The sequence below is a fragment of the Rattus norvegicus genome, chromosome 1, assembly GCF_021556685.1.
Source record: "Rattus norvegicus strain SHRSP/BbbUtx chromosome 1, alternate assembly SHRSP_T2T, whole genome shotgun sequence".
Taxonomy (NCBI): Eukaryota; Metazoa; Chordata; class Mammalia; order Rodentia; family Muridae; genus Rattus; species Rattus norvegicus.
This window is the reverse complement of record NC_141534.1, coordinates 255,923,467-255,944,687: the sequence shown is the minus strand read 5'-3', so window position 1 is coordinate 255,944,687 and position 21,221 is coordinate 255,923,467. Positions and strand designations below refer to the sequence as shown.

The 21,221-nt window shown below is 46.2% G+C and overlaps 2 protein-coding genes across 10 annotated transcripts in view; one reads left to right on the top strand and one right to left on the bottom strand.

Moving 5' to 3' along the window:
* The window catches only part of Entpd7 (ectonucleoside triphosphate diphosphohydrolase 7), a 45,818-nt gene extending 24,597 nt beyond the window's left edge, over positions 1–21,221 (bottom strand). Inside the window, 5 exon segments of the mRNA NM_001438191.1 lie at positions 4,809–4,959; positions 5,754–5,959; positions 19,800–19,982; positions 20,717–20,819; positions 21,109–21,221. Of these exon segments, the coding sequence (NP_001425120.1) occupies positions 4,809–4,959; positions 5,754–5,959; positions 19,800–19,982; positions 20,717–20,724 (548 nt within the window). The 5' untranslated portion in view covers positions 20,725–20,819; positions 21,109–21,221.
* LOC147997125 (uncharacterized) lies at positions 3,693–13,095 on the top strand. 9 transcript variants are annotated; one of them, XM_087609620.1, is made up of 6 exons: positions 3,716–3,889; positions 5,433–5,512; positions 5,617–5,716; positions 6,896–6,937; positions 8,600–8,678; positions 10,741–13,089. In XM_087609620.1, the coding sequence occupies exons 1-6, from the start codon at positions 3,874–3,876 to the stop codon at positions 10,832–10,834; spliced, it is 411 nt and encodes a 136-aa protein (XP_087465746.1). In that variant the 5' UTR covers positions 3,716–3,873; the 3' UTR covers positions 10,835–13,089. The 9 variants fall into 9 exon arrangements, 5 of the variants coding, with proteins under 5 accessions (XP_087465746.1, XP_087465751.1, XP_087465749.1 ...); XM_087609625.1 differs by having other exon boundaries at positions 10,442–12,139; XM_087609623.1 differs by lacking the exon at positions 6,896–6,937.

The window sequence follows — 21,221 nt, the reverse complement described above, 5'->3', positions numbered from 1 at the left end:
GCTCGACACGGTAAAGACATGGTAAAGAGCTTCTGCAACTCAGTTACCACAGAAGAACACAGTGGACCTACACAGGGAGTTTTCTTCCCATGGGAATGTGCGTGACAGTGCTGGGCAGTGCCGGGAGATGTCTTGTCTACTTTGCCCCACACACACAAATGGTGGCCAAATCACCAACCAGGTTCCTATGCCCAGCCCTCCTGGGTGGCTCTGCCAGTTTGCCCTTTAGCCTGGTTTCCTCCCCGCAGCCTGGGCGGTGAAGCCACCAGCAACCACTGACTGTGATCCAGCGACCTCACCCACTGCCACCTATCCTCTTCCCAGGGTTTCAAAAAGTCTTAACAAATGTGTAGATTACTTCAAAAAAGCAAAAATTCCGGAGCTGGCAAGTGGGCTCCATGATTAAGAAAGAGTACTTGTTGCTCTTGCGGAGGACCTGAGTTCAGTTCCCAGCATTTACACGGTAGCTCACAACCATCGGAAACTCCAGTCCCAGAGGATCTGACGCCCTCTTCCGAACGACTTGGGCACGAGGCACACAGGTGGTGCACATGCCTACGTGTAGGCAGGACACTCAGACACACAAAATTATAAAATACATCTAAAAAATGAAAAGTCGTAGGAATGGAAGATGCAGCTTAGTTAGCACAGTGCTGACCGAGCATGGACGAAGCCCTCGGCTCAGCCCCGGTGGCACAGAAAACCAGTGAAACACCACGGAGCGTGCCTCGCTCTAAGCCCAGCACTTGGAAGGTGGAGGCACAAAGCTGAGATTCAAAGTCGCCCTCAGCTACACAGGGAATTAGACCAGAATGGACTACGTAAAGCCCTGTCTTAGTTGCATGTGGTGGCGCCTGCCTTTGTGATCGCAGCACTCGCGTGGCAGAGGCAAGTGGATCTCTATGGATTTGAGGCTATAGTGAGATCCTGTCTAAAGTAAGTCAACAGTGTGATTTATAGGGTGACTGTAGTTTTGTAGAAATTACAGAGAGATACACAAAGAAAAGGCACCCATACAAAATGAAAAGGATGGGAAGCAGAATTAACAGGGTTTGTTTGTTTGTTTGTTTGTCCTGGTGTACTTTTAGGACTTCTGTAAATGATGTAAGGTTACAGCTATAACATTTAAAGTGTGGTTTGTAACATCAAAATGAAATTATACAGAGAGCTAGAAGGCCTCTCATGATAACAATGACTGTGTAAATAGTCTGCCTCTCAGTTAGCCTGAGAGTGGGTCACTCACAGTCCACAGAGGACGCAAGGAGTCCACTGTGCACCACGCTGTTGGAGATTACATTGCCTGGAGCACCCAGACTGAGGCCCTTCGTCAACAGCTAAGGATTTTATTACTGTAGTTTTAAGAAATACCAAGTGTGGGGTTGGGGATTTAGCTCAGTGGTAGAGCGCTTGTCTAGCAAGCACAAGGCCCTGGATTTGATTCTCAGCTCTGGGGGGAAAAAAAAGACAAAATAACAAAAAGAAATACCAAGTAAGAAAATTTAAATGTGTGGAAAACTGAACTGCTATTTACCAAAGAAAAATATTTCCACCAATAAGAAACGCCCCTTGCATATGAGACTAAGCTTGCCCTGGAGGCTTAGTGCCAACATCAATGCTGGCGCTGTGCTCAGCATGGCTCCGAAACCATAGGCAACAGAACCAAGATCAACAAGTGGGAGGATTCCAAACCAAAAAGCTCTGGGAACAACCAACGAAACGAATGGGAAGCTACAGAATGCAAGAAGCATTTACAGACTGTGCATCTGATGGGGGGGCTCAGTCCTCCAAACACAGGGGAAACTTTTACAATGTAGCAGAAAGACCCCATTTTAAAATGGGACTATGGACTTGATCAGGCACTGCTCTAAGGACAAACAAATGGCCAACTGGTATATGAGAAATTCTTAAGGTCCTCACAAGGGAAATGCAAATCAAGGCTGCAGTGAATGGCTATTCACACCCGCTGGGGGTCAGCACTGCAGTGAATGGCTATTCACACCCACTGGGGGTCAGCACTGCAGTGAATGTCTATTCACACCCGCTGGGGATCAGCACTGCAGTGAATGGCTATTCACACCCACTGGGGGTCAGCACTGCAGTGAATGGCTATTCACACCCGCTGGGGGTCAGCACTGCAGTGAATGGCTATTCACACCCGCTGGGGTGGTTGCTGCCAGAAAAACAAAAAAGTAGTTGCAGAGATGTGGAAGAACAAGAACCCTTGACAGTGGAAATACAAGGGAAAACAGCACCCCAGGTACTTGCAGAAAGTGTGTATGGAGGGCTGCTGAGAGGAACGAAGGAAAAGGCACTTGTCAGCAATCCTGTCAGCCCAAGTTCAAGCCCTGGAACCTACATGTTGAAAGATGAAGATTAACTCCGGTAAGTTGTTTTCTGACCTCTATGTGAACACAGGCATGCATGCACGCGTGCGCGCGCACACACACACACACACACACACACACACACACACACACACAAAATGTTTAAAATAACAAGTTTTAAAAGTACAATGAGGGCGGTTGGGGATTTAGCTCAGTGGTAGAGCGCTTGCCTAGCAGGCGCAAGGCCCTGGGTTCGGTCCCCAGCTCCTGGGGAAAAAAAAAAGTACAATGAGGGCTGAGGAGGTGGCTCAGTGGTTAAGAACAATGGCTGCTCTCACACAGGACTCAGGTTTGGTTCTCAGCATCTGTGACCTCTGAGGGCTCTGCATGCATGTGCACAGACATACATGGAGGATACACATAGATTGAAAATAAATAAACCTTTTAAAAACACAATATATAGGAGGCTGGGGGCAAAGTCCTGGTGGTGAAGCACCTGCCAAGCTGGGCTCTGCGTTCAACCCAGCATCTTTGTATTTGGGGGTTCTGTCTGTCTGTCTGTCTAAAAGAAGCCTGTGGTGGTGGCACACGCTTTTAATTCCACCACTTGGGAAACAGAGGTAGACAGATCTCTGAGTTCCAGGCCAGCCTGGTCTACAGAGTGAGTTCCAGGATAGCCAGGGCCACAACAGAAAAACCCTGTCTCGAAAAACCAAAATGCAAATAAAACAAAACAAAAAACAAACAAACAAAGAACACAGAGAGTATCTATCATGATCTTTGAGGCGATTACCAAAAGAATTGAAATCAGGATCTTGGAAAACAGATCAACACTTGCATATTCACTGCAGCCCTACTTAGAGCCGCCATATATTAAAATGACCTGAATGTCCAGACAGGTGAAGGGTTTAGAAAGCACACACTTAAAGCAAGGAGGACCCGCCAGCGTGAATGAATCCTGAGGGCGTTAGGCTATGAGACATGAAGGCAAGCAAGCTATAGAGATCTGTGTACTGCACTGTACACAGCCAACAGTATACTCTGTAGACTTAAAGACTCCTCCAGGGACTGCCGCCAAGGCTCATGCTGGGTACCGGAGTTCATTTCTCAGCACCCACACCATGTGGCTCACACCTGCTATGACTCCAGAGTCTAGGGAATCCAATATTCAATTCCAGTCTCCAAAAGCAACTGCTCTTGTGTGTGCCCATGCACCCAGGGATTAAAAAAATAAATATGAAGGAGGTAAGAAAAAAATCATTAAGATGATAAAGTTCATGTTAAGCATGAACCTGCATTCACCCTGATATCCCGACACCTGGTCCTTCTTACAGAAGAGCATGAGAAGGAAGAGGAAGTTGTATTTAGGTCAGACACCTCCTAACCTACTTAGATACAATGTGCTTCCCCCAAAGGCTCCTGTGCCAACAACTGCCTCCCTAGCTGGTGGGTTCAATCATGGAAAGGAAGCTGTATCATGAGGCGCTGACACCATCTCTAGGAAGAGCCGTTGACAGAGATAACGTGCTGCTGGTATCACTGGGAAGTGATGGAAACTTTTGGAGGTAAGGGCTACCTGGAGGACGCAGTTCACCAGGCACATCCTTGGGGTTTTCCTTGTTGCAGGGCCTTCTTTCTCTGGCTCTCCATCCTTGTGCCCAGGAGATAAGCCGCTCTGCTCCCCCACACCTTCCTACCACGGTACCTGCCTCACAGCCGGCCCATAAATAGTACGGCCAGCTCCAGATGAGAACTGGGGCTCAGAATAAATCTTCCTCTTTAAACTGCACTTCTTGGGTACGTGTCATGGTGATCAGAGTATAAGGCAGAGTGCTCTCACAATAAAACACAATCACGAAGATACAAGACTCTGGAAGTTCACTCTCGAACCAGCTCCAGAGTAAACATGCTGGGACCCAGGACGCATCAGAGAGGGGAAAAAAAAATCACAAACAAGGAGGTGTCTGACCTAAATACAACACCCTCTTCCCTCTCACAAGTAAGAAGAAGGACCGGATGTCAAGAGAGCAGGCTGAATTTGGGTTCGGGTGGACAAGACCTCACTGGTTAGGGCTGTGTAGTAGGGAGAGGAGGGGTTCAGCAGTCATCCCAGAACACAGGCAGAGAAACAGAGGCTGCATTGCTGCTCCAGTCTCCCCAGGTGAGCCTCCTACTGCTTCTGTGCAAATATGGTCTCTCCATAGCTGCCATGACCCGGCCACCGCTGCCGCCACTCCCGATTGTCACCACACCCTCAATCCAAACTCAGAACCCCTTTGTCATCTCAGACAGACACTGATCCCAAAGTAGCAAATGACATAAAGATGTGACTCTCTAACTGCAATAGCTGGCTAGAGATGGCTCTATCCTGCTTCTGAGCGAGCTGCCTCTGTCCCCTGTGAACTGTGCGCTGAGCCTTCACCCAACCCCATCCTGGCTATGGGGAGCTCGCTTCCCTAAGTCCTGTGAGATCTTGACTCTCACCTCTCGGGGAGCAGCCGCATGCCCGCCGTGCAGAGGATGTAAAGAGGTGTCTCCCTGTGCTTCTTCACGGGCACATGAGCGGCAGCGAAGCTCAGCAGAGGTCGAAGGTAATCGCTAGCGTGTTCTGGAGTGTCTGCCATTGCGGAGATCCCTTAGGTAGAACAATACAAAACAAAACAACAAAATACAGAGGAGACATATATATATATATGTGTGTGTGTGTGTGTGTGTGTGTGTGTGTGTGTGTGTGTGTACATATATATGTGTATATATCTATAAAGACATACACACATCTATGTATATATTTTAGTGTAGATTATATAATACTCGAAATATGACTACTCAGTAAGATTTTGCCAAAGGAGCTGGGTGGTGGTGGTGGTGCCACCTTTAATCCCAGCACTGTGGAGGCAGAGGCAGGGGGATTTCTTGAGTCTGAGGCCAGCCTGGAATACAGAGCGAATTCCAGGACACCCAGGGTTACAAAGAGCAACCCTGTCTCACACAAAAACAAAAACAGATTCTGTAGAAGGACCTACATTTACGGTTTTTTTCCTTAGAAGTCATTTTATTGTTCTCTTCCTTTAGCAGACTGGTATTATTTAGTGTTCGTTTATCTCCTAGGGCCAGATTTATGGTCACCCAAGCAGTACCTTGGATATATTACAGCTCACGAAGAGGGCCTTAAATCCAACCAGACATTGGTTAGTTGTTTCCCACATGTTTTATTATGCATTATTGCATAACCGTATCATTTTTACAATACTATAATTTATTGCATTTAATTTTACATTTATGTCTTTGAAAGAAGCAGGATGACAATGAATTCGAGATTCCTCTCACTGTCCAGATCCCCACAAAGACAAGGGGAGCCTCCTTCCTCCCTTCTCTTTGGACACCCAAGCCAGGTAAAAGATCAACAACCAAACCCCTTCTGATTAGTACCTGGCTTTATTTTCTTAACCACGGGCTGGCTGTTTCGGTCTCTCATCTGCTTGATGTCCAGCAAATCATGGGGGTTCCCATTATGCCTGGGCCAGAAGTAAACAAAAATCCGGGAGCCGCTGCTGCCACAGTCCACGACCAGTCCATAACTCAGATTTGGGTCTTCTGTGTTGGTGGCTTCGAGGTCTCCTACCCGGGCCAGATACCTAAGAAGGAGAAAATAAAATGAGTTGGGTCCATGAAGAATTCCAGCGCTTGCTTCAGTTGCCCACGAGTCTCCACCAACGTCTTACACATCTATGAGCCAAGCTGTGGTGTACTTGGGTCATATCTATGCACACTTGGTACATTACAAAATAAAGTAAAAGACGTTTTTGTTTGGTTGGCTTCGCTATTTGAGACAGGGTTTCGCTATGTGGCCTTGGTTGGCCTGGAGCTAATTATACAGACAGGCTGGCCTTGAACTCACAAAGGGTTGCCTGCCTCTGCCTTCTGAGTAATTAAAGGCATTAAAGGCATGTGCCACCAGACCCAGCAAATGTTTAAATATTAAATATTAATTCACGTAGCTAACAACAATAAATTAATTCGAACACTACATACTTATATTACACTCATATATACATACCTATCTATACTTCCTGAAACAGGAAACGGAAAGAGTGGTATTGTTTCATAGATTTGCAAATGCCTTTCGTACCTTGGTTAACACCTCACGTTTGCTCCGGTATTTGGTGTACTACAGACACGGCATTAGTTGAGTGTGTGATAGCCTAGCCTTTCATACTTGCTGCAAAAGGAAAGATTGTCTTTTTTTTTTAATTTTTTTATTTATTTAATTGGTTGACTAATTAAGCCACAGAATCTGAAACAAACACCTGACTGAACCTAGGGTCTCACACGGGCTAGGCAAGCATTGTCCCACCGGGTTACATCCTCAGGCCATGAAGTAGTTTTGACAGACCTTCGGAAGGCTGCAGACACTCTGCTTCTGTAACTGTAATCTGAAACAAGTAGAGTTTCTTTGAGATTTGCTGCAATGGGAATCTAAAGCTATCTTCATTATGGTTTCTACCGCTGCGATAAACACCATGGCCAAAGCCCTTGGGGCAGGAAAGGGTTAATTCATCTTATTTCTTCAGGTAACATTCCATCACTGAGGGAAGTCAGAGAAGGAACTCAAGGTAAGGACCTGGTGGCTGGAACAGAAGCAGAGGGCATGGAAGAGTGCTGCTTACTGGCCTGTTCCTTGTGCTTTGTTCAGTCTGATGTCTAACACCACCCGGGACCAGCTGCCGGAAGGTGGCACCACTCACGGTGGTCTGAGCCCTTTGTCTTTGGTCATTAATCCAAATAATGCCCCATGGACTTGCCAACTGGCCAATCTTAGGGAGACATTTTCTCAATTTAGGCTTTTCTCTTTCCAGAAGAATCTGGCCTGTATCAAGTTGACAAAACAACACAACAACAACAACAAACAAAAGCTAACAGGCCAGGCATGGTGACACAGGTCTTTAATCCCAGTGCTCCAGAGGCAGAGGCAGGTAGATCTCTGTGAGTTCAAGGCCTCTTCTCCATAGTGAGCTCCAGGCCAGCCAAAGCGACACAGTAAAACCTTGTATCAAAATGAAACAAAACAAAAACAAAAACAAACTAACTAAACAAAGTCAACACAAAAACCCCACTCAAAAAAATCTTATATTCTGTTACATACAGGATGGCTTTTTGTAGCACAGCATAATTCTTTAACATCATTATTGGGGTGGGGGGACCTTGACTCAATGAACTAATGCAAGTCTTCCTAACGTTGACACATTTTATTTTACAGTTCAAAAAATTCACTAATATCAGCACCAATGTTTCTCATAAAAATCTTTAAGGTGCTGGGAATGCCAAATTCACAGTGGCAAAGATGAACTAGACTCTAATTACCCACTTGGAAGCTCAGATTTTTTCCACCCAAGTCCTGACATCTGTTTTCTTTGGAGGTAACAGGTTTATCTCATTCATTTTCAAATAAAAGTCTACAGACGAAGAGTTTAACTTTGTAGTAGACTGCTGGCCTAGCACATACAAGGCCCAAGGTTTAAACCTTTGTATGCCAAAAATTATTTTTTCATTTCAAAAATGTATGTATTACTGTGTGTCTGTGTTTTTGCACACAGTGTGTGTGTGTGTGTGTGTGTATCATTTGCAGGGCTGATGCACATGGACTCCAGAACAGGGCACTGGGTTCTGCAGTTACAGGCCATTGTGAGCTGCCATGTTGGTACTTGGGTCCTCTGCCAAAGCAACCAGGGCTCTTAACTACTGATCCATTTCTCTACCCACATCCCCTCCCTTTTTTTGAGACAGAGTCTCACTATGCAGTTCTGGCTGGGACTACAATTCGCTATGTATATCAGGTTGATCTTGAACTCACAGAGGGCTACCTACCTACCTCTGCCTCCTGAGTGCTGAGATCAAAGGCATGTGCCGCCACGCCTGGCTGTAAAACAGAATCTTTAAAAATAAATAAAATATCTATGAAATACCTAAGTCTGAAAACTACGGTTTTTCTCTTAGTCCTTTCTTCAGGGGAAAAAGAAATGTGTTCCAGGATAAAAGCAGTTAGATTTAGTTCATGGCTTAACGGCCCAAGGATTCTCCCCCATGACGGTTTTGGTGTGCAGGAGACTTGAATGTCTAGTTCTCACCTGATCCTTAGTGACTACAACGTAGTAATCCCCTGCCTCGCTACACGTGTAATCGCAAAGCAGAGTGCAGTAACTACAAGTCCAGCCTAGCATCGCTATACTGATTTGTGCTAAGCCATCGCCAACTGCACATCCTCTTACATCACCCAGGCAGGTGTCAACTTGTTGGAAAAGGTGAATGGCAATCCGGAGGTGAAGGCAAGCCAAACGCCCAGCAGTGGGCGAACAGGTAAATACGACGTGGTCTGTACATACAAAGAAATGTTATCCAGCTCTACAAAGGAAGAAGATCTTGTTACATGCTGCCACAGGACACCACGCCAAGAGAAACAAGCCAGACACAAGAGATGAATGTGCTATTCATTCCACTGGCAGGAGGAGGGTAAAGGAGTCAAAGTCAGAGAGAAAAGGGAGACAGCTGGGGACTGCTGGCTGGCAGGAGGAAGAGAGGGAGATGTGAGTTGATGGGTAGAGAGCCGCGGACTTGTAAGATGGCGAAAGTTCTGGAGATCTGTTTTGTAACAATGTAAAGACTGAATTCCACTTAACTGTGTTCTTAAAAATGGTTAGGAGGGTAACCATTTCATGATTTACTACAATGACAAGGGTAGAAAACGTCTCAGTGTTACGGTTTTGAATTCACAGCTCTCAGAAAAAGACTCATGTTGGGAACCACTGCTGTAACGAAACCTTATCGTTCTCCTGAACATTCACCCTCTCACCCTCTTCTCCACTCATTCTTTCTCATCATGTTCAGCATGGCTTCTCTGCCTGCCTGCCTGCCTGCCTGCCTGCCTGCACTGCCTGCTGCCTGTGCTGCCTGCCTGTACTGCCTGCCTGAACTGCCTGCACTGCCTGCCTGAACTGCCTGCACTGCCTGCTGCCTGTACTGCCTGCCTGCACTGCCTGCCTGAACTGCCTGCACTGCCTGCCTGAACTGCCTGCACTGCCTGCCGTGCCTACCTGCCTGCTTGCCTGCCTGCACTGCCTGTACTGTCTGCACTGCCTGCCTGCACTGCCTGCTGCCTGCTTGCACTGCCTGTACTGTCTGCACTGCCTGCCTGAACTGCACTGCCTGCACTGCCTGTACTGCCTGCCTGAACTGCCTGCCTGCACTGCCTGCACTGCTTGCACTGCCTGCCTGCCTGCACTGCCTGCACTGCTTGCACTGCCTGCCTGCCTGCACTGCCTGCACTGCCTGCCTGTACTGCCTGCCTGAACTGCCTGCCTGCACTGCCTGCACTGCTTGCACTGCCTGCACTGCCTGCCTGTCTGCCTGCCTACCTGCCTGCCTGCCTGCCTGCTTGCTTTAGTGAGACAGGGTCTCGTGTATCTTGACCTCCACCTCCCAAGTCCTAGGGTTACCAGCATATATCACTACATCTGGTTAACACAGTAGTAGGATTCAAACCTAGGGCTTTATACACGGCTAACAATGAACTACATGCCCAGCCTGGTTTCTCAGAAACCCCAGTGCATCTATGCTAACTTTGATATTACTGACAACAATTCCAAAAGCCTTTCCTTTCTATCTGTCTGCCCGCCCGTCTGTCTGCCCGTCCATCCGTGCATTCATCCATCTTTGATACAGGGTCTTACTAAGTAGCTTTAACTCACCAGGAATATGTAGACCATGTTGGCCTCAAACTCACAGAGATCCATCTGCCTCTGCCTGAGTGCTGAGATTAAAGGCTTCTAACAACATACCAGCCTCCTTTTTTGAAAAAAATTGTGTACCTGTGCACCAACACGCATGTGCATGTGTGCATGCATGCGTGTACATTACAGGTGGTTGTGGAACACCTAAGGGGGACTGGTGCTGGGAACCACAGGCAAGTTCCACAAGAACAGTACACAGTCTTAACCATAGTACCATCTCTCCAGCCACTAAAAAGCCTTTTCCTTCTGCTCTAGGAGGGCCGGCCGTTATGCCCTTTGAGTAGCTGGTGTATATTCAGCATGAACCTCTAAGGTTTCTCTCCATTTGCTTAGGCCATTTCTCACGAGCAGGCAGCCTGCCTGCAGCACTTGTCGCTGTCAGTGATCCTTACGACGGTGCCTAAGACGAGCTCAGTCTGTACTCACTGTTCCTGGAGCCCACAGTGTGGAGCTGTTGGTCTGTTCCTGATTCTTCCACGTCTTTCTTCTGCTACCCTCAAACTCAACTGGCCTCTTAAAGCAGTCTCAATGACTTTGCAGAGTGCCCTGTTATCATTTCTGATTCTTGCTGAAATGGGCAGATTCACAGGTCTAATTTTGGTACAGCTCAACTTAGCTCTCCCTTCCTTTAGACTTCATCATGAGAGCAACAGCAAAAAGAAAAACCATCAGCTGGCTATGCACTACAGAGCAGAAAGGAAGGACCAGGTGGTGTTCGCCTTCTGATCCCTAATAGAGTCTTTAAACAATTGCTGCGGGCAGCAGAAGTCTCCATTTTCTTATCTTGCTACAGACAAGTGACTGAAGAAGGCCTTGCCCGTCCCCCAGGAAGTAGCAGAGGCACCATTTCTGGAATGCTGGAGTCGCTCGTGAAACCGCCTCCTCCTCCTCACACTTCCCAAGCACCAGGCAGTCTCTATGCTCCCACACGTGCAGAACCACAGTCCCTTCCAGAATGTTTTCATTTATGTGTGCAGGCCCAGCCTTGGCCAACAGCGGGCCACTTGCACCATTGGACCTTTCTCCTTTGTTGGTGCCACAGAGATCGAGGTCTAGAAAGGACCTAAAGCCCAAAAGAAAAATGTCTAAAAGCTCTGGATTCCTTCAGCCAAGAAAGAGCCAATTCTCCACCCACACCTCACTCACATTCCCTTCCCTCAAATAGCTCAGATCCTCCTTTGCCCTCCACCCTCTCCTCTTCCCACCCCCTTCTCTCTCTAACATGATCTTCCTCTAGTCACTGCCGAGTTGGTGAGAGTTACCCACAAATACATCCCCTCAAGTAGACGTGACAGAAGGACTTTTCACAGCCATTATCCTGAAAATATTAACAGCACTACAGCTCTAACTGACCAAACAATTACCTGGCTCACGTGGTCAACATCAATTATAGCGCTTTCAAAGTTCAAACAGAACTTAGCAATGTGCCAAAAATCAATACATGGGGCCTCCATCAGTATGGGCCTAGCAGCTCTTTGCTGAATGTCAACATATTTTATGACACTGCTCATAACTCAAAACCAGATATAGCAGCGTGGCATTGCAGTAACTGTCCATGATGGCTTCAATACATGGCCAGAAAAACAGCTTGAAAGGTTACTGCTTGCCTCTTAACAAGATTAGCCAAAGCAGACAGGAACGCTGATAACTTAAAACCCTGCTTGTAAGTGGACCAAATGCCATTAAGATAAAGCAAATGAATGCATGTGAAGAGACGCCTCCAGTTTCACCAGGAAAGAACTCTTTCAAACTCTTATAAAAGAAAACCTAACTACATATGCACATCCTAAAGTGAATCATTTTTATTTTAATTTAATGTAATGTATCTTTTTGACCTCCAGAAAGATTATGGGTATATGCTCACAATTAAAAAGAAAGGAAGAAAGGAAGGAAGGAAGGAAGGAAGGACGGACGGACAAACAACCCTGAGATTTTGGAAAAACCCACACAGGAACTTCTAATGTTTTCAGTCATATTACCTTAGAAATTGTATATCACTAAGAGCTGAATAAAAAGCAAATAAAGGTCTTTAACAGAAAATAATTGAAGTATTAGGAAACTCAAAGACGCAGAGAGATCACTGTAAACTTAAGCTTTATTTCCTGAGGCCGCAGAAGGGCTGCAGTGTTCCTTGGCACACATTCTCCCAAGCAAAGACCTCCACATTTGCTCCTGTGGGGACACTTGTGGTCTGTTCCTGGCAGCATGGCAACACCACAGAACACTGCTGCAGATTTCAGCATGTTCCTAGGGATACCTTAAGTAGGAAGCTGTAACTATATTATGTCTATGATAATGTAAACAGCCACAAGGAGAAGGACTTTCCTTAACTCTTTCAGAACCGTCGATAAAGCTTTCCCATGATTCCTAGCTTCCTAATCTGTTTCCCATGATTCCTAGCTTCCTAATCTGTTTCCCATGATTCCTAGCTTCCTAATCTGTCGCTCTGTCATCAGCTAGTGCTCCCTAGTAGTCAAGCAGCAGCTGCTGCTACGGGAAGGAAGGAAGGAAGGAAGGAAGGAAGGAAGGAAGGAAGGAAGGAAGGAGGGAAGGAGGGAGGGACGAAGGAAGGAAGGAAGGGAGGGAAGGAGGGAGGGAGGGACGAAGGAAGGAAGGAAAGAAGGAAGGAAGGAAGGAGGGAAGGAGGGAGGGATGAAGGAAGGAAGGAAGGGAGGGAAGGAGGGAGGGAGGGACGAAGGAAGGAAGGAAAGAAGGAAGGAAGGAAGGAAGGAAGGAGGGAAGGAGGGAGGGACGAAGGAAGGAAGGAAGGGAGGGAAGGAGGGAGGGAGGGACGAAGGAAGGAAGGAAAGAAGGAAGGAAGGAAGGAGGGAAGGAGGGAGGGACGAAGGAAGGAAGGAAGGAAGGAAGGAAGGAAGGAAGGAAGGAGAGTTGAATTGGGGATTTAGTTCAGTGGTAGAGAGCTTGCTTATCAAGTGCAAAAGTCCTGGGTTCATTCCTCAGCTCCAGGAAAAAAAAAAAAAGGTGCTAAGAAAGAAAGAAAGAAAGAAAGAAAGAAAGAGAAAGAAAGAAAAAGAAAGAAAGAAGAAAGAAAGAAAGAAAGAAAGAGAAAGAAAGAAAAAGAAGAAAGAAAGAAAGAAAGAAAGAAAGAAAGAAGAAAGGAAAGAAAGAAAGAAAGAAAAAAACAAACAAGCAAGCAAACACAATTCTTAATGTTACTAATCTGCAGAATATACTTCAGGTCATAGAAGGTAATTTAAGAACAGAAAAATCAACATTACTTAAAATAATATACTTCAAATAATATATTTGCATAATCAGTATGTTGGGTGGTCTAGACCCTTTATCCCCCGCCACCTTATTTCTTTATTTGCTGCTGCTTTTGTTTCTCAAAGGCAGGGTCTTAGCACCTCTACCTCTCAAGTGTTGAGGGAACAGGCATGCACCATCCTGGCTGGCTAAATGCTTTATTCCTAACTCAAACGATAAGACAAAACTTTTCACAGCTGGGAGGCGGTGGCACATGCCTTTGATCCCAGTACTTGGGAAGGAGAAGCAGGTGGATCTCTATGAGTTCGAGGCCACCCTGGTCTACAGGGCAAATTCCAGGACAGCTAGGGCTACACAGAGAAACCCTGTCTTGAGAAACCAAAAGAAAAACAAACAAAAGGAAGGCAGGGAGAGAGGTAGGGAGGGAGGGAGGGAGGGAGGGAGGGAGGGGAAGGAAAGAAGGAAAGAAAAAAGGGAACAAAAGAACTCACTTTCATTCCCACTTTATGCACTAAAAAAAAAAAAAATGGAACCGTAGAACTAATTAGGAAACCTCCCCAAGATTACCCACGTAACAAACGATTAGGGCTAATTGACCCTAAAACCACAATACCACCCCAAGGAACTATAATGAACATTCTCGACTAGGCTGCACACTGGAAGCCCCTGCACGTCAGAGAGGCCTTGTCTCCTACATTGTTACAGGGTCCTAAGTGAGTTAAAGATACAAAGACTAAAAACAATTATTCCAGTCACCACTAACTAAACTATCAGACTGTGTGATAAAAGTTTTAACGAAATACATAGAACTGTTCACCACGATAGATACTGTAGAAATTTTGAATTATTCAGTGTATTTTCCCCCGTATTTTTGAGACAGGCTCTCACTCTGCAGCCTCGTCTGCCTTTCCTCCCTAGACTTGGAATACAAGCCTGCCATACGGCACCTGGTGTCTGGCTGTCTTTAATAAAGTCCTCCTCGGCCTCACTGCCACAGGCCAGCTAACACTGCTTTCAGGACACAGGCATCTATCGAAAACCCGAACCCAAAGAAGCCATCATTCTGATTTACGGGAATCTTTGGTTTTGTGTGAAAAGTGGGAGCCATGCTAATTAAAACACCGGCAAAGGAAAGGAATGACTGGTGGATACGGTGACTTTCAGGTCAACCTTGCTGTAGAACAAGCAAAAGCAAAAACAAAACAATGAGATGAGAGAGGAGGAGGAGAAGGAGGAGGAAGAGGAAGATGAGGAGGGAGAGTGGAAGGAAGAGGAGGAGAGAAAGGAAGAGGAGGGAGAGGAAGAGGAGGACAGAGAGTAAGCCAGGAGGAAGAGGTGGACGAGGAGGAAGAGAAGGGGGAGGAGCTGAACAAGGAAGAAGAAAATCAAGCTGTATAAAAGGCCTCTCTTATCTCAATGTGCACCCACTTTTAGAACATGAACTTACAGTAGCACATCTGGTTGCTTGCTCATGGGTCTCTTATGATTCGTTGATGATTAACTTTGTTCCCGACTCTAAATGACTTATCTCAATTATTCACTCAGATCTGCTGTCTAGTGAGGTTATGAACTCTGTGTTCAGGAGCCACGTTCTGTTCATCTTTGTACCCCGGTGTCTGATACAATACTACGAACCCATGGCAAAGTCCTCAGAGAATGTCCGACCCCCTAGACGTCTCGTGGAGGCTGCCGCAGGAGGAATTTATAGCACACAGCTGTTTGCGGCGGTGTGTACACGGCTGTCAATTAATTTACAGTAAGCTCTGTGGTACAAGGGCTGCTGGCTGCTTGAGCGAACCCTTTCAGGGTGTTAGGACTTTAGTAATAGCCTTCCGGTGGACAATGTGTGTGCTCCGCAGTTTCACGGCGGTCTCCTTTCAGTCAAGCCAACCTAACAAGTAGTTAGGTACTGGATCTGGTCACTTAGGGCGCAGTGGGTCACTGTACCTCCTGCAGCCCACTTGGGGCTTTACTTTGCTTTGTCTACGTTGCTGCCACCCAACTTCAGGCTACCTGCTCATGAAATTCCCTCTGCTTCCATAGTTCCTTCCAATTCATTCTCCACAATGCCATCAACGTGAGCGTGTTTGTTCGTTTGCTTGCTTCCTGGTCTGTCAAGACAGGGTTTCTCTGTGGAGCCCTGGCTGCTCTGGAACTCACTCTGTAGACCAAGCTGGCCTGGAACTCAGAGATCCGCTTGCTCAGATTCCCAAGTGCTAGGACCAAAGGTGTACACCACTGCTGCAGAGGTTTTTAAAGAGTAAATCCTATCACACCTCTCTTCAAAACCTTCTAAGCCTTTTCATTGAAATCTGGAAAGTTCCACCCATCCCTGCCTCCAGCTCCTATCCCTGCCCTCGATCCAACAGCTCAACCATCCACACCCTAATCTACTGGTCCACCTAGAGCTCACTACTCATCCTCTGACAGTTCACTCTAGCCACCTCAGCTAATCCATACAGCATTCAGTCAGTTCATGCTGTCGTCTGCCAATGGAGATCTGTGCTAAGGTGTGTCAAGGAAACCCCATTAGGCAGCAAAGAAACTCAATTTGTGGATTTAGATATAAAACTTAGGCTTTTCATCGACAAGCTTCTTCTTCTGCTTGAATACTGTAGTGACGCCAACAGTATATTCTCTCCTGGAGAGGAAAACTCCAAACTCCGAACGAACAAGAGTTCTAGCGGGAAGAGGGAAGGCTGAACAAGCAAGCAGCTATGTCTGGCAGACCAGCCACAGCCTGCACATCATGGCATCCAACGCATATTTAACTGATTAACAACAAAATGAAATGAGAAATGAGAAATTCTGGGGACAGAACCGGTGAAGAGTAAGAACAGGCATTTGTCACAATTCAGAGCACAAAAAGCCTCGATGCAAGTGTTGCTAGAGGAGTCTGGCAAGATTCATCTCCAATCTCACTATGAAAGGGCCGTGCAGAGACTGCTTCTCTCTTGATGGGACCCTGTGGCCCTGGGCGCCATTAAATAAGCATGTGAAAGGCAAGATGGAGAAGGACAGCAGCCCCCACCCTGCTGGCTAAAGTGACGGTGCCACTGCCTCTCTGTCTCTGGACATCAAGTGACGTGCGCCAGTAAGGGGATTTTGTGATTATTATTATTTTAAGTTTATCTGAGTTATTACTTGGAGCCTGAAGTCCCCTGATACATGTCTAAGAGGCAATTAGAAAGGAAGGAAGGAAGGAAGGAAGGAAGAAAGAAAGAGGGGTTGGGGATTTAGCTCAGTGGTAGAGCGCTTGCCTAGCAAGCGCAAGGCCCTGGGTTCGGTCCCCAGCTCCAAAAAAAAGAAAAAAAAAAAAAAGAAGGAAGGAAGGAAGAAAGAAAGAGAGAAAGAAAGAAGAGTTTTCTACAAAAGAATACAGGCCTTCTCATGCAGTTGGTGTGGCACTGAAAGCACAGGAAATAATTCAGGAAATTTTTCTGTGAAAAAAGGATACCGCACTTTCACTGGGCAGAATTAACAGGACTGAACCATTATGGAAGGCAGTGTTACTAAGCCAGGCAGTGGTGGCGCACACCTTTAGGCCCAGCATCTGCCAGAGGCAGACGAATCTCTGCTTTGAAACCAGCCAGGGCTACATAGAGACTCCAAGGCTACCCAGGACTCTCTAATGAGACCCTATTTTTAAAAAATGAAATGAATAAATAAGTAAATGGAAATAAAATATCCAGACTAGAACACACAGAGAGAAAACCCCACATCGTCAGTTAGTCTGGGGAAAGCGTCCAGGCTCAATGCGCATATAGCCCGAGTCCCCAAAGGAGAACAGAAAAATAGATAAAAAGATGATGTTCAAAAACTTTCCAGGGTTGGGGATTTAGCTCAGTGGTAGAGCGCTTACCTAGGAAGCACAAGGCCCTGGGTTCGGTCCCCAGCTCCGGAAAAAAAAAAAAAAAAAAAACAACTTTGGTTGTTTAAAACCAAATTTGGTTTTAAAACTCTTACATATTTGTAAATCTAAGGGTCGTGTTATAGTCACCTTTGTAACTCCACGCATGACTATGGCTGCTTCTGAGCAAGAGTCACTAACCACGGAGAGAACGCTCACATAGCACGGCACAGTCAAACTGCTTCAGATCACTAGGAGAGCATCTCGGAAGCGCTCAGGAGGAAAGGAGACACGTGTACACAGGGTACACATGACAGCAGACTTCTCAGAAAGAATGCAAGCCAACAAGAAAAAAAAAAGATCGGTACAGGAGTTCTTTAACGATGGATTTTTTTCCCCCCAAAATGAAAGCAAAGTAAGGACTTTGTCAAAAATAAAAACATGAAAATTGAAAGAATTCATCCCCTATAGACTCACCCTACTAGGAATGGGGAAAAGATTTTCTTTAAGACAACGGGAGCAACCAGACCCCCCAGAGCTCCCAGGGACTAAACCACCAACCAGAGTACACATGGAGGGACCCATGGCTCCAGCTGCATGTGTAGCAGAGGAGGGCCTTGTCAGGCAGCAATGGGAAGAGAGGCCCTTGGCCCTGTGATGGCTCGATGCCCCAATGTATAGGGGAATGCCGGGGAGAGGAGGTGGGAGGAAGTGGGGGGGGGAGCACCCTCATAGAGGCAGGAGGTAAGGGGATGGGATGGGGGTTTCCAGAGGGGAAACTGGGAAAGGGTATAACATTTGAAATGTAAATTTTAAAAAATCCAATAAAAGGGAATAAAAGGAAATTATATATAAAAGACAACAGGAATATGGTGTGAGATGCAAGGATGGCTGTATGAGTAAACACACAAGTGTTTTCTTCTTCTTGAAAAAAATTCAAAACCTTGAAAAGTCAATTGACTGTTTAAGATGATAACAACATGTTATCGAACTTACACCATTTGCAGAAATAAAATGTCTGGCTTAAAGGCCTCTCGGCAGGGTGGTCTGAAGGTTCACTGCTGTCAGACTGTTACAACACATCACCTGAAGTACAAGCCACGTGACAAAGCGACACACTATAAACCCTGAAGCAACCACTAAGAGGTATTAAATTATATCTGATCAATCCAACAAAGAGGATAAAATAGAATCATAAAAAAAAGTGCTTAATTCCAAAGAAGGGACAAAGCTGGGGGGTGGGGAAATGAGTAAATATAACCACACACAAATGATAAGACAGACCCGGTCTAAATGTAGTCAATAGACAAAACCTAGAAGGATAGATCACCCACACAGCCAGAATGGCTAAAAAAAAAAAAAAAAAAAAAAAAAGGGCTGGGAGATGGCTCAGTGGTTAAGAGCACTGACTGCTCTTCCAGAGGTCCTGAGTTCAAATCCCAACCACATGGTGGCTCACAACCATCTGTAATGGGGTCCGATGCCCTCTTCTGGTGTGTCTGAAGATAGCTACAGTGTTCTCATATACAAAATAAATAAATAAATTTAAAAAAAAAGGCAAGGCTAAATGCACTATCTACGAAAAGCCCACCTTAACTATTAAAAAAAAAGGGGGGGGGGGTTGGGGATTTAGCTCAGTGGTAGAGCGCTTGCCTAGGAAGCGCAAGGCCCTGGGTTCCGTCCCCAGCTCCGAAAAAAAGAACCAAAAAAAAAAAAAAAAAAGGTATTGTATAGGTGTCTCAGCCATCAAAAGCACTGACTGCTCTTCCAGAGGACCCAGGTTTGGTTCCCAGCACCCACATGGTATCTCACAACCATCTATAACTCCAGTTCCAGGGGATCCAACACCTTCTGTCCTCTTTAGGCACGCGGTGCACATAAATGAACACAGGACATGCACATGCAAATTAAAGACAAACTTAAAAGTACTGAAAAGAATCACATTAACATGATTCAGAATAAAGCTGAAATAGCTATGTTAATATGAGGCTAGTAGATTTCAGAGCAAAGAATAAAACCAAGGCTCAAGAGACTCATTGAACAAAGATAGAGAAGTCAATTCATCGAAAGAGCACAACAATCTTAAACATGTATTACCCAGTAAGCCTCAGTCCACCCAGACAGGAAAATAGAAAGCTATCTTTCATGGCTGAAATACAGCGTCAGCATTCTTGAACGAAAACTGAAGACAGACAGAATGGGACTTAGGACTTGCCTTATGTCATGAATGGCATGCAATTTTACTAATAAAAAAATATATATCTCAGGAGTTAAAGCTAATAGTGCATCAAAGAGTTTATTTAAAAAAAAAAAAAAAGAAAAGAAAAGAAACTCAGCCAGGTCTGGTGCCACAGACTACAATCCCACTAGTCAAAAGGCTGAGCTGCATGCTGACTGCAAGTTCAAGATCAGCCTACAGAGTGAGTACCAGGTCATTCAGGGCCAGGTCACTAAGGAAATTTAGTGTGAACTTTGTCTCAACAATCAAAACTCTAACTTAGGGATACAATGCTTACCAAGCATGAGCAAAACCCTGGTTCAGCCCCCAGCACTGCAAAAATAAGTTTAAAATTTCAACACCAATCTGATCAAAGCGACCGGTAGCTGACTTACCTCTCATACTGCCTATCTCGTGGTAACGAAGTGGTCCAATGTCGTAAATCCATGATTAAGAGAAGTAAAAGGAGACAGGGAATAAAGAAAAGTCCCAAGAATGCCACCCGCTGACGGAGAAATGGGCTCACTGTGGGTACAGTGAAGTACCAGGAGGCTGGGCAGAGGTAGGAAAAACTGATCCTGGAATGAGACAAACATTTGCGAGGTCTTAAAACTCTCTATAAAATCACTGCTTTAAAAATGTTTTAAATACATGAACACCCCGAAGACAAAATCCATGTTAAGAGAAGTCTAAACCTTTTTTTAAATCCTTTTTTTTTCAGTTGAAAATGAGAGGCAAGCACCTGTATAACTGCGTTTCTATTATGCAGTTTAGAAAGACGTGGTGTGCTGTTTCCAAACTCTGCACTTGAGTAATCTAGTGTTAATAGAAAGATCACTGTGGGGGGTGGGCGTGATGGATGGGATGGAGGTAGGGACCGGACTTCCTAACACTGGTTAATCAGAGATACTGCAACATGACCACTAGCAATGCTGTCAAGAAACCAGATAGTTACAAAGGCTACTTAACTGATTTTTTTAAAAATGCTTTAACAAATTATATACACAAGGAGACCTTTTCCTAAAATTAGTTTTAACAGATACATAGTAAAAACTTAATCTTTTTCCCTGACTCAACCAACTTTCACAGACAGCCGCTGCTACTCTCAAGACCCCAGGTGGAAATTACTGGGCTCCCCTTTCCAAAGAACACTGCTTTGACATCTTTGCATACACCTGACCAGGATGCAAAGTTTAGGTGCAGCCTCCGGGCAAGCCTCACCTAGCCTCTCAGCACCCCCCTCCCCGCCCCCCTGCTCCTGCTACCACCCTCCACTGAGCCCCTTGCCAGACATAATGACTGCAAACCTTACCTAGCCATGGGTTCCCTTCAGTGATCTGGACGTCTGTCACCTCCGTTTCCTTTTGCTCTGAGAGGGTGGCCTCCTAGTCCCAGGCATCTCCTAAGCCAGCAGCCTGGAAAAGGGTTGGCTGGCTTTCAGACGTGCCTCCAGCAGTGCCCAAGGGACGCGATCCCCGTAGCGACTTTACACTTCTCTCCCACTGTGCTGACCCTCACTCACTCCGTGACCGTTCTCGCTCTTCCCGCGGGCCCAGAGGACCCTACGGTGCATCCTGGGCGCGGGGCTTTCCTATGGACAGGCTCCGTGCTCATGGAGCACGCTACCCAGGTCGTAGGGACGGGGCACCCCGCTTCCTCCCCTCGTCCCTCTCCGTCCCGCAGCTCTCCCGCAATCCCACTCACGGGATCCTGAGGCCCGCTCGTCCCTCTGCACAGCCCGGCCTGGTCCTCAGCGGTCCCCCGTGGCTTCCAACACAGCCGGAAGGAGGCCCGGCTGCCGGCGGCGCCACGTCCCC